Source organism: Megascapheus bottae, chromosome 3 (genome assembly GCF_031878675.1).
Source record: "Megascapheus bottae isolate mThoBot1 chromosome 3, mThoBot2.hap1, whole genome shotgun sequence".
NCBI lineage: Eukaryota > Metazoa > Chordata > Mammalia > Rodentia > Geomyidae > Megascapheus > Megascapheus bottae.
The window spans coordinates 43,636,026-43,648,696 of NC_143511.1; the positions used below are offsets into that span (position 1 = coordinate 43,636,026).

A 12,671-nucleotide genomic window follows, 5' to 3' on the forward strand; every position below is an offset into this window, starting at 1 on the left:
ATCTAACTCTCAAGTTACCATGAGCCTCAATTAAAAATATGGAAATTAAAAACAATGTAGATTCCCCTCCCCCTCAAAAGAAGGCTGCTGTATTGCTGTGTCATTCCTAAAACATAGTCTTCATGTTCCTCAAATTCTCAAGAGCTAAAATACATAACAGTTCAATATTAGAATCGAGCACAATATGAAAATTAATATATTGAGTTCAATATTTTAAAAAACCCTTTATGATAATTAGTGAATCACATATGTTACTATTCTGAAAGGCTAAATAGAAATGAGCAATTGCCTGTGATGACTCTAATACTGTCTTCATTTTTCTCTTATAGCAGCAATGTACTTTTAGTATAAGGAATCTTTTTCAAAAAAAAATGTTAAAAGTAGGATCTATTTACCTGGTAATCTAAAATGCTAAAACCAAGGCCTCTGCTTCCTTTCTCCAGTTCTATGTACTGAACTCCAGCCTCCCACATGGCCAAAGGTGCCTGCACCTCCTCCACATTCTGATCAGTTTCAGTAAGCACCAGCAGGGGATCCTCTGTTTCTGAAGACCCGATGAACTCACCTAGATCTACATGAGGCTGGAAAACAAATCAGACATCTCTTATTTCAGAGGAACTAGAGAAGCAGACAAACATACCAACATTGCAATGAAAAGGGAGAATCCCAGCATGTGTCCAGAGCAAAACACTTGCAAACAGGCAATGACACCTTTAAGAATTAAGGCATCATCACTGAGAGTTGTTAAGGAGAAAGAATGCCTAGAATAGAAATATAACAGATTCAAAACTAGACTAAATTATTTGATAGTGATACCTTACTAGTCAGAATCACAGCTATAAAAGATAAAAGGAGAAAGAGGAAGAACAAGCGGAAAAGAAGGAAGAAGAAAGAAAGAAAGAAAGAAAGAAAGAAAGAAAGAAAGGAAGGAAGGAAGGAAGGAAGAAAGAAAGAAAGAAAGAAAGAAAGAAAGAAAGAAAGAAAGGAAGAAAGGAAGGAAGGAAGGAAGAAGAAAGAGAGAGTGGGGTGAGGGAGGCAGGAAGACAATAATATCCATTATTAAACAGAAAGAAACCAGATACCAGTGCCCCATACCCGTAATCTTATATACTTAAGTAGCTGAGATTTGAGGATCACAGTTCAATTCAGTCGCAGGCATAAAAATCAGTGAGACTCTTACCTTGAATTAAGCAGCAAAAAGTTGAACTGGAGCTCTAGCTCAAGTGGTAGAGTTCCCACCTTGAGCAAAAAATTCAAACAAGCATGAGAGCCCTGAGTTTAAGCTCCAGTACTAGCACAATGAATAAATGAAGGATAAAATGAAAATAATTCTTGTAATAAAAACACATCAAAAGAAAAATGAGCATGTGAAAGGTTGAACTTGTTCACATGATTATTCTATTATACATTAATGTAGCATAGAAAGGTATTAGATTTGAAATCAGAACACTTGGGCTTTAATTTCGTTCCTCCTCCTCCTCCTCCTCCTCCTCCTCCTTCTCCTCCTCCTCCTCCTTCTCCTCCTCCTCCTCTTCCTCCTCCTCCTTCTTCTCCTTCTTCTTCTCCTTCTTTCTCCTTCTCTCTCCTTCTCCCTCCTTCTCTCTCCTTCTCCCTCCTTCTTCCTCCTTCCTCTTCCTCCTCTTCCTCTTCCTCTTCCCCTTCTCCTTCTCCTTCTTCTCCTTCTTCTCCATGGTTAGAGCTCTACCATTTGAGCCATAGCACCACTTGCAGCTTTTTCTGTGTATGTGATACTGAGGAATCAAACCCAGGGCTTCCTGCATGCTAGGCAAGCACTTTAACACTAGGTCACACTCTGGGCTGACTTACAATTTTTTATCTGTATTATTTTAAGAATATTTTTAACACAGTCTTAACTTATTTCATAAGAGAATCTTGAAAACTAAATAAAGTAACATGTATAAACACCTATATAGAAAATGTTTAGGGTGGTATTCTTTCAATAAAAGAAATTAGATGGGTTAATTCAACTTCATCTATATGGCATATCAAATTTAGGACAGACATGTTGATTAGGATGAAATTCTAATTTGTATGCTGTTTTTGCTTAGATAAATAGCTGTACTACCAATGACATTGGGCCCAATGTCTTAAAATTTATTATAACTATCTCATTTATACCACATAAAAATGTACATGGACATATATAGAGAAAGCCTTTTTGTAGCACACAATTTGGAGTTATGTTTTTTGTTCAGCCCTATTCTAATCACTCAAGTTAATATTAAACTATGCACTTCATTCTTGGAAGTTTACAAAATTATTTCATTGAACTAATTCCTTCTAAATCAAACCCCAAGATCATCCCTAATTATACCTTAAATAAAAATTTCCCTAGGCCATAAGTTATATAAAGTTCAGAACTTAATTTTAGATATAGAGTGTTCTCCACAAGTCTGATTAACTGTATTGTTTGACTTTGATCTAAATGTAAAAGGAAAAAAAAACAGGAAAATGGGAGTTTCTGGATATCACAGAGAATTATTTGACAGGGACTACAAGCTCAAATTTTACTCATTATCATAATAGAATGGGCAAATGAGTTAAAACTATATATGCTGAAATAATGTCTACCCATATTTTACCTATTTACTAAGTAGTACTCAGTGAAAGGGCTGGGTATGTAATATAAAATAATCTTTCTCCATACTTGATACATACGCTTTACTTTTCTCTTCTGCAAATGCAAATATAGGAAATTAAGTAGGAATGGCACAAGTAACTTTTATAAGAACATAGTCTAGAACAACATCTATGATTATTCTTGTAGCAGGGTGACTTATATTTTACAAAAGAGAAAACCGAAGTTCAAAAAGGTGCTGTGACTTGTCCACTGTCACCCATCTAGTATCATGTCTGGATTATACCCAGGTCTGTGAGCTACAGGCTATTTAATGATATCAAATATCAAAGAAAAGGACTGGCTTTGAAAGGTAACATCATCTGGCCTGCCTACTGTGCATTCAGATTCTCCCCATCTCTACAAATATGATACCTTTTCTGTTACCTCAATATCAGTGAAGTCCAGGCTATCCAATTCTGAATGCCCAGTGGATGGCACAGTTCGACGGCAGCACACCATTGTCACTTTTATAGGCAATTCTTTTAAAACATTAACCACATCCTGGTGATTTTCTCCAAGCAAAGTTACACCATTCACCTGTCCAAAAAGAATGTAAGAAAAACATGTCCATGTAAAAAAATATTTCCTCATACAAGAAATTCTCCTGAAAACAATATTTAACAGATATATAGAAATGTTACTATGATGATAAATTATAAAAGCACTAGTTTCCATTCATTGTTCATCTGCAGTGTAGAAGGTAGAAAAGGACAGGCTATGAAAATACTCCCAAAGAGTAAAGGAGAAAATATCATTTAAAAAACAGACATTTGGGGTTGGGAGTTTGGCCTAGAGTGCTTGCGTAGCATGCATGAAGACCAGGGTTTGATTGCTCGGTACCACATATATAGAAAAAAAGCCAGAAGTGGTGTTGAGGCTCAAGTGGTAGAGATCTAGCCTTGAGAAAGCCCAAGGACAATGCTTAGGCCCTGAGCTCAAGCCTAGGACTGGCAAAAAAAAAAAAAAAGATATTTTTATAGAATTTGCCACTTCTTTTTATGTGGCAAAGTATACTGGAAGGTTTTTAAACTTGGGGAGGGGGGAAAATACAAGTTTTCCTTTTTATGTGTGAAAGTACTGACTAATCTGAAAGAAACAAGTACTGAAGGATGTCCAGTGATAAGAACTAGGTGGGTAAGAACAGGAGAGTGACTTCACTGTTTATCTAGTATTCTCCATTAAAAGTAAACATGAGCTACCTATACTAAAAATAAGATACACTTGAACTTTTTCAAAGAAAAAGTTTTGTTTTGTATTCATAACTTGAACACAAAACAAAGGGGGGAAAATTTAACAGCAAAAATACTATATTGAATTAGGTCTGAATGTCAATAAATACAGATTTGAAATTTCTCCTGTGGGTGCATTAGAATTGGTGGATATTTCCCAAATAATCTTGGGGGAGAAACTTACAGTAAGAACTTAAATTATTCACTGTATCCAGCCTCCTAGACTCTTTCGAGAGCCTAATTCAAAGCTGAAAGAAAAGCTTACTTCTAGCAGCTCATCCCCACTGAAGAGCTTCCCGCTGTGTCCAACAGGCCCCTCGGGTAACACGGATCTGATGAAGTGATGTCCCACTGCTGCCTCCAGGCTTATCCCCAGCCCACTGCTCTCGCTAAACTTGCTCACATGGGCCACCTGAGAAGACAGTAATTGTCACATTCCTGTCATTCTTCCATTATTTTTACATTCACATTAAAATGGTCGATGTTCTTATTAAAGCTTCAGAAAGTTTACTATCAAGGTGCAAAGCTACAGAGCTTTGAGAGAATATTAGTGGCCACTCCCTTTATGAACCAACAGAGACCAACAGGAAGCAGACAGCAACTTGCACCCAAGATGACTTTGGTGCCTATAGATGCTGAAAACAGTTGGAAGGCGGTCATAGCCACCATGGGACTTGAGCACAAACAATATTTTAAAAAAAGACCCACACTGTGTACTTGCTACTATGTTCCTGAGAGAGCTGATCCAGTCCCATAGGTTAGCTTATTGGCTTCTCCGATGAAGGCACAACTTGTTTCCCAAATTCAGGACTGAGGTTCAGTGAGGTTACCTTAACCAAAGCTGGGGAGGTAGAACGGCAGCAATACTGAGGACCAGCTACGGCCATTAAAGGTGAGTCACAGCTAGGCTAGGGATGTAGCTCAGTGACAGTGTGCTTGCCTAGACAACTCAAGGCACTGGCTTAGACCCAAACCTCACAAAAAAAAGAGACAAAGTCAATCTGAGCTTAAAAGCACAGAGATGCATTTCTAATTCAGTTACTCTATATAATGAAGGATTTTAAGACATAACTCATTTTCACATATAATTATTATAGTATTAAAATCAGAAAAAATTAAGTGACCTACATTATCCTTTTTATGTTGCAATTAAGGAAAATGAGATTTAAAACATAACTGAGAAAAAGTGTTTCATTCAAAAAGAGGTCTTTTAAAGTAAGGCACTGGTGGCTCACACTTTATTCCTAACTACTACTCTAAAGATCATAGTTCAAGGCCAGCTAACACGAAAAATTCTGCAAGATTCCATCTCCAATTAACCAATGAAAGGCCAGACCAAAAGCATGGTTTAAGTAGTAGAACACCACCAGGACAAAACATTGTTTGTAATACTAAGTTCAAGTCTCAGTAACAGAAAACAAGAGAAGGGGAAAGAGAAAGGAACAGAGTAAGGAAAAGGAAGGGAAAGGAAAAGAGGAGGAAAGGAAGAAGGAAAGGAAAGAAGGAAGGAGGGAGGAAGGGAGGGAGGGAAAGCAAGACTAAGAGAAAAAAAACAAAGAGGGACAGAAATAGACAGATGGAAAGGGGAAAAGACAAAATTACCTAACTGAAATCTAATACTGCTGAAAAACCAATTTGCACATCATTCCCTCTTAGCAGCCTTTCAGGTCCTCATTGCTTCACCATTCCTTCTATGATTGATACTGCATGATGACCAAGCAAATGTGATGTCTAAAGTACCTCTGATGAGGATGCAGGAAAGACCTAGTTCTTTCTCACTGATACGCTATGTGTACCCCTTGGCTGATCAGTGGAAAAACCTCATCTTAGACTATGTGATAACAAAGAGAGCGAAAAGTTCAGTCCGGGCTCTGAATGTGTGACAACACAGCAGTCATGAGCTTCCTTCCTTAGTCCCTCACCACCAGAAGTATAGCTAAAGTTGTCCAGGCCAGCCACATAAGCCCATCTGAAAGTAAATGACAACGTCATCACTGCTAAGCTAGACCATCTTTGGCTTATTACTGACTCAATTAAAAATGTAATAACAATCTCACTAAATTCTTACATGAATGTAAGCCAACTTGAATTTTTTTAAAGTACATTAGAGCCACAAAAAGTAAATGAAACATTAAGAATAGCAGCCAGGAACATAGTAAGACTTATTTACATATTATTATCTGATGTTTTATGTTTGTTAGATCTCTGTTTAGAATGAGGATTATGGCAGCTTAGATAAACCAACTATTCATAAACAGAAAACATTCACTATAGCTTAACTGGTATAAGGTCACATGCATAAATTACAAATTGTGTATGTGTGTGTCCACATGTATGTGAGCACACTGGTCTGGGACGTGAACTCGAGGCCTAGGGACTGTTCCCCTTCGTTTTTCCACTCAAGGCTGGCTCTTATCACTTGAGCCATACCTCCACTTGCAGCTTTGTGGTGGTTAACTAAAGGCCTTACGGATTTGTCTGCCCAAGCTGGCTTTGAACCATGTTCCTCAGATGTTAGCTTCCTGAGTGGCTAGGATTACATGTGTGAATCTCCAGCATGTGGCAGAATTCCTTTCTCAGGGAAGGCAAACACACAGCAATTAAAAAAAAAAAAAGGTAGAAGAGGAGCATTACAATTCTGAACATAGGTCATGATGAGTTAATGTTATTTTGAAGTAGAATCTGATGTCCTGTTTCAGTTTTTTCTATGAATCATGGATTGGACAACCATTCTTTTGTCCATTAAATACATCACTACCATAAATATTAAAATACATATATGTATTAAAATCACATTTAATTTACTCAATTTATTTCAGCTTCCCACATGAGTTTATTAAAACTGAAAAAGGCCTGAGACTCCTCAGGGATGATTATTACTGCCATGAATTCCCTGCTCAAGTATAGTTACAAGGCAAAAAGTTAAAGAGTGTTTGAGAACCTACCACTATCTCATAGTTAATTCCCATGATCCTCTGCCACTTGGTCAGCAGAGTAGCTTCTTGTTGCTGTGTATCTTCTGCTTCTTCTACCTCAGCTGACAGCAACGGATACCCTAAAATAGCCCAAACAGTCAAGGCAAATATGTTAGTGACAAACTCCAAAACTCTCTGGAGCTTAATGTTCTATACTACAGGACTGGCCAGAACCTATGTGATATACCATCAGTCTCTGTCTTATTCTTATTTCTATACTTATTCCAATAACTTAATTTAGGACCTTATTCTCAATGTTCAACATCATTCTCTTCTATTTTGAGCCATTTAAGCCTAAACTATGCTTCCACTGAAGTATCCATTTACCATGTTACTTTTATTAAAAAGACAGAGGACTCTATGGTCTCCTCCATGTCAGTTTCTCACTCATGTTCATCTAGTTTTTTGGGGGCATGGAGCTCTGTGAGACTGAAATTGGCTGCAGGAGATTTGATAGTGTCCTTGGAATGTGAATGAAACCAATGAAAAACCTTGGTTGTGTTATTGCTTGTCCTATGTCCAAAGACACAGAATTACAGTGTTTGAGCTTTTGCATTAATCCTTCTCAAAAACCAGAAACTGTGTATGTAATTATCTTAGTGAGAAACTACTGAATTCTTTATAGATTTATTTTTCTTGTCATCTACCTCAGTTTTGTCTGTTTTCCTCTAACTCCCCTCAATTAGCTCAGTTATCCCTGGGCCATTTTGAACCTATAATAGCAGAGATTGGGAGAGACATCTTAATCTGTCAATTAAACTCTTTCTCCACCCCATGGTGGTAAAGTGAAATATTGATTATTTAATAAATAATATTCTGAGATATCATTGCGTGGGCATTTCTTTATTCATTGCTTTAGAATCTGCTGATTGGAACTGGTAAAGGGGATATGATATTACATAATGAAACAAAATAATTTAATAAGTAACCAGTATACTAGATACCAATGGCTCACTCCTGTAATCTTAGCTACACAGAGGCTGAGATTTGAGGGTCAGATCTCAGACAGGGAAGTCTGTGAGACTCTTATCTTCCAAAGGCCAAAAGTGGCTCAAATGGTAGAGCACTAGCCTTGACCAAATAAAAGCTTAGAGACAAAGTACCCAGGCCCAACTTCAGGTCTCAGGAAAGGCACAAAAAGAAGAGGGGGAAAAAAAAGAAACATATACAAATCCAGGTACAATGGAATAGTACAAAGAAAAATAGTGAAATTGTACATTAAAATAAAAGCCATGGCTGGGATCCCCTTAGCTGGCAAAAAGGGAAATCAAAAGGAAAGAAAAGCCTAAAAGTGACAGAAAAAAATGTTAAATTTAAAATGCATACCTAAATTAAAAACAGGCAGAAAAGAAGTTTCAGTTCAAAGTCAAAGATCCTATACTTCTTGGAAATATAAACATAACTACATAGGCATAAAAATCTATGATGGGATATATACTCCATAGACAAAATGTTATATAGATTGGTATGTATTTATGACATACAAACTCTCAGCTTAATTTTAATTATGTTCTAAAATCTACGTGCCAGTGATTGCATATAGAGATTTCCTTCTTGAATTCTTATTTGCTAAACATGACATTTGAAATATGATATAAAAATCAGTGTTAACAATGTGTTTACTATTCACTTGCTGATGAACATTTCCGTGATTTCTGGTTTGGAATTATTGTGAATAAAGCTGCAATGAATATTAAAAAAATCAGTGTTAATAAAATCTTTCACAAAAAAACTATGTAACTTGGGGGGAACACTGCTATATCCTCTGCATGTAACACTGCATCGCAGATACATAGTAGGTAAACTATCTGCTAAATTAATATGTGAATAAAAGTGATTTAAAAAATCCTGAATTTCCATTACATAAATTTTAAAAGATGCTATTAGGTAACATTGCCTAATTGGTGGTGGTGGTTATGACAGTACTGGGATTGAACCCAGGGACTCATGCTTACTAGGCAACAGTTCTATCACCATATCCACGGGAATTTTTTGTTAGCTATGTTTTGGGATAGGGTCTCATAGGTTTTCTTTCTTTGGAGTCAGCTTTGGAGCACAATCTTCCTACCTCTGTCTCTCTTGTAGGTCTATTGTCCTGCATGGTCATACCTGGTTCATTTCTTGAGCTGGTGTTTTAAATTTTTTTTTGCTGAAGTTGGCTTCAAACTATGATCCTCTCATTCTCCACTCCTGAGCTGAGATTACAAGCATGAACCATCATAACCAATGCTAAATTATTTTGGTGGGAGAGAACTCTACTGGATTTGAACAACATTACACTAAGGGAAAAACATTACGCTAAAATTTTTTAATGGTTTGATGGTGGATGCTAGTAAGTTTACAGTCAAAGAATTTCCAGGAAGTTTTATCATCTATCTGTACTATTGCTGTCCAAACAAATTCTGCAAGTACTAAAACTCAGAACTCCTGAAAAAACTACCAGTAAGTAATAAACAGCCATAGATTGTTCCATGCCTTATACTCCATTATACTTCATTATACTCCATTATTCTCTCATTTATTTTAAATACTTTATAATCTGAAAGGAGCTACTGTAATTTATTAGAGAATTAATCTTCTATAAACACATATTTATAAGGACCACCATGTTTTGGATGGGTTGTTTTTTTTTTTAGTAACATACAGTACACCCATGAAGTTTTAAAAACTTACAACATAGCTTTAAAGGCTTCACCTCATTTGTAACAACTATTTTCTCTTAAACTATACCAATGTAAATCATAGCCTGGCTCTAAATGTTTACCTTCTTCTTCAATTGGTAATATGCTGGTGCTTCTCTTCAATGATACGGGATCTTCATCTTTTTCATAATTTTCTTAAAGATAAGAAATATTTTAGTAATTGTATCTATAATATAACCAAGCACTGAATTTCTCTAAACCTATTATATTTATTTGAACATCTTCATGAGAGTCTGTTTTTTGGCTATAAACTCTTAGGTGACCATATGAATTTTTGGCTTTTTTTGCCAGTCCTGGGGGGTCCTTACACTCAGGGCCTGAGCACTCTCCTTGGGCTTTCTCAAGGCCAGAATTCTACCACTTGAGCCATAGCACCATTTCTGGGTTTTTTCTATGCATGTGGTACCAAGAAATCAAACCCGGGTCTTTGTGAAGGTTGGACAAGCCCTCTACCAGTAGGCCAGACTCCCAGCACCAACCATAAGTATTTTTTTAAAAAGTGCCCTTGTACAGCATAAGAGCAATGACTCAAAATCTGAGTACGCAAGGGTATGGACATGGCCTTGGAGATATAAACATAACTACATAGACATAAAAATCTATGATGGGATATATACTCTATCGACATAATATTTTATTACATAGGTTAATATATATCGATGATATACAAACCCTCAGCTTAATTTTAATTATGTTCTAAAATCTATGTACCAGTGATTATATATAGAGTCCCTTCTTGAATACTTGTTTGTTAAACATGACATTTGAAATATGATGTAAAAATTAATATTAATAAAAGCTTAAAACAAAACAAAACAAAAAAATGTCCTTGTAACACACAAGGTTCCCCTGTGACCTGCCTCTCACCTCTGAGCACTGCCCTAAGCACGAGAAATGTCAACAGCTGGTAGTAAATCAGCATCTTCCAGACAACACCTCCCAATCAGTAAGCTATATAAAGATTTCAGTAAAGTATAGACATTCATGCATCAACAGTTTATGAATGGAATTTCTAATAGTGGCATTACATTGAATTTCTTCAAGAAAGACTGAGCATTTATAGTCACCAGGATCTCAAATAAACAATCCAGATAAAACTGCATGTTTCTATTGTGAAGATACCCAGTACTGAGGTGGGGACAGGGAGGAGGGTGACTACCATCTATGGCTGGGGAGTGGTGACTAAGGATGACTGTGATGTAAGATCTAGGACAGTAGAAAGAAACCTGCTTTACTCAGAGCCCCATTCTGAAACTTACAGACAGGTGGATGCTTCCAGTTAGATCTAGTTTTGTTAAATTCCCTTTCTCTACTTGGTTCATAACAAACACTCCAACATAAACAACATCTTTTTAGATAAATTACTTTAAAATCCTTTTAAAAATGAAATCTAAATAATGTCAAGGTGTAAGTGGCAACCAGGTGTATACAGCATTACCTTTGTTCATGCTGGCATTAATGGGAGACACTTCAGGGTCTGTTGTGGCATCTTCCCTTGGTGAGGCCTCTGCTTCCTGCCTCGTCCCTCTCCTCATTAGTGTCAGGCGTACGGTTTGTCCTGTGTGTCGCAACACCTCGACTGCCTGTTGATTGGTAAATCCCTGGAGGCTGGTGCCGTCCACCTGTGAAAGAGAGTGAAGGAGGATGGATATGTCCCCATACTTGATAATTGGGAGTGGAATGTAACAGTGACTCCTGTGGATTGTTTGGGGAAAAGTAAAAGGGCAATGAGGTAGAGTGATGAAAGGACTTACAGGTCAATCAAGGTAAATTGTGTGCATAAATGGACCTTGCAAAGAACCTGTCAAAGGGGGCTTATACAACTAAATGATGGTAATAAAAAAAGGGGATGACAATCATGTAACCCTTCTATTAATTACAATTAAAAAATATGAAAAAAGGAAAAAAGTGGATGACAAAAAATAAATGCACATATTTATACTGAGAATTCAAAAAAATTACTACTTATTAATGTAAGAAAGGAAAGGCTAAGTATTTATGTAATTAGGAAGTAAGCTATAAACACCATAATACATGTTTAGTGACCAACATTAGAAACCCTTCAGTGACTGGGCTAAGAAATTCTTCAAGCGTCTAAGTTTCTTTTAAGACAGATGCTCGGGTAGCGCTTCCAGAAATTATGAGCCACTGAAATTAGTTTGGGGGAGGGACCAGGTTTCTGTGCCTTCTAAATTATTATTTCATGTTCCTAGGAAGATCCAATTGGAAGGTTAATTTTCAGAAGCAGCACTTCAAAGATACAAAAGCAAGGAAGAAGTTAAAAAAAACATTCACTGAAATCTCATTAATTTATCAATAATTTATACTGCCTTTGGAAAAGAAAAAGGTAAAACTGAAATCTCTTTTGTTTTATCTTTCGAATAAATACAACCTTACCCTTTGAAAAAAATTCAAAACTGACAAAACAAGTGATCCAGCTACCTGGATATCAAACTTTTCTGACCATGCCTTCTACTGATTTATCCTGAGTACCAGATTACATCTCTAAACATGGCTTATGATGGGCTGGCCAGCTGTCCCCTTCTCTCAGTATGGCTACCACTCAGCACCACCCTCAGCCTGCATGGTGCTGCCACTGTCCTCGGCCCTCCAGTCACAGGTGGCTCCTTTCCTGTCTTCTCATTCACATTACTCCACTCAACACAGGGAGTGTGGATGACCCACTCCAGCTATTGTATGATCTTTCTCTTCACTTCACTTAGGAAGCACTTATTATCACTTTGGCTCTACATCCAGAAGTGATTTCCACCCACATACCCAATTCTAATCAAAGCCTATTTGGACCCATGCCCCTCATGAAACTCCTTAGTATTTTTCTCCTTCATCGTGTGATGTATAGCTGTTTATTCCAAAGGAAGGCTCTATGAATTTTCTGCTTACAATGTCACTAAGTCATACTGTTATCTAAAAAAGACATCCATCCCAAACGGGAGTATAAAGACATTATACCGTATGTCTAAGATTTCTTTGGAAACCAAGTAACTTTTGGAATAGATAGCAAAAATGGACTTCCTAGAAACCTAAGAAGGAGGCCAAGGAGACAGTCACTTCTAATCATCTGCCAGCCTCACCCTGCACAAGGCTAACTTATAGCAGTGTGAAA

General features: G+C 37.0%; 1 protein-coding gene across 12 annotated transcripts in view; it reads right to left on the minus strand.

Annotated features, from left to right (window-relative positions):
* The window catches only part of Mpdz (multiple PDZ domain crumbs cell polarity complex component), a 380,703-nt gene that overhangs the window by 81,709 nt on the left and 286,323 nt on the right, over positions 1–12,671 (minus strand). For all 12 annotated transcript variants that reach the window (XM_090329993.1, XM_090330004.1, XM_090330001.1 and 9 more), the window contains 6 exons: positions 10,986–11,169; positions 9,610–9,681; positions 6,816–6,925; positions 4,136–4,282; positions 3,026–3,178; positions 396–581 (listed from right to left, as the gene is read on the minus strand). In XM_090329993.1, coding sequence (XP_090186119.1) covers positions 396–581; positions 3,026–3,178; positions 4,136–4,282; positions 6,816–6,925; positions 9,610–9,681; positions 10,986–11,169 — 852 coding nt within the window. The remainder of the gene's footprint in view (positions 1–395; positions 582–3,025; positions 3,179–4,135; positions 4,283–6,815; positions 6,926–9,609; positions 9,682–10,985; positions 11,170–12,671) is intronic.